At 46.2% G+C, this 539-nt stretch overlaps 1 protein-coding gene across 1 annotated transcript in view; it reads left to right on the plus strand.

Moving 5' to 3' along the window:
- Positions 1-198, plus strand: part of EMH_0046920 (uncharacterized protein) — a gene marked incomplete at both ends in the record, with an annotated part of 795 nt that extends 597 nt beyond the window's left edge. The window contains one exon of the mRNA XM_013496222.1: positions 80-198. Coding sequence (XP_013351676.1) covers positions 80-198 — 119 coding nt within the window. The remainder of the gene's footprint in view (positions 1-79) is intronic.
- Positions 199-539: the final 341 nt, after the last annotated feature.

Raw genomic sequence — 539 nt, forward strand, 5'->3', positions numbered from 1 at the left:
ATTTTTATTTTATTTTTATTTATTTTTATTTATTTTTATTTATTTTTATTTATTTTTATTTTTATTTTTTTGTATGCAGATGAGTCAATTCGAAAGCTCCTGGATAGACCAAGGCCGGGCTGCAAAATGTTAGAGTTGCTGCAGGTACAGCAGCAGCAGCAGCAGCAGCAGCAGCAGCAGCAGCAGCAGCAACAGTAGCAGTAGCAGTAGCAGCAGCTGCAGCAGTAGCAGCAGCAGCAGCAGTAGCAGTAGCAGCAACAGTAGCAGCAGCTCGTTGCATTTCTTATGCCGGTGGAGCCGTATCTAGCTAGCTAGCTAGCTAGCTACTCATCTAAACAACTAGCTAGCTAGCTAGCTAGCTAGCTATCTAACCAGCTAGCTAAACAAACATTTATGTAGGCAAGAACTAACTAAAACACAAATCCTTGTGCATTCTGTCTGCTGCTGCTGCTGCTGCTGCTGCTGCTGCTGCTGCAGAGAGCCGGCGCTGGAGGCATACCAGACAACCCGGGGCCCTGAGGGGGCCCTGAGCAAACCCT

This window comes from Eimeria mitis, genomic scaffold (assembly GCF_000499745.2).
Source record: "Eimeria mitis Houghton genomic scaffold, Emh_scaff1987, whole genome shotgun sequence".
Lineage (NCBI taxonomy): Eukaryota > Apicomplexa > Conoidasida > Eucoccidiorida > Eimeriidae > Eimeria > Eimeria mitis.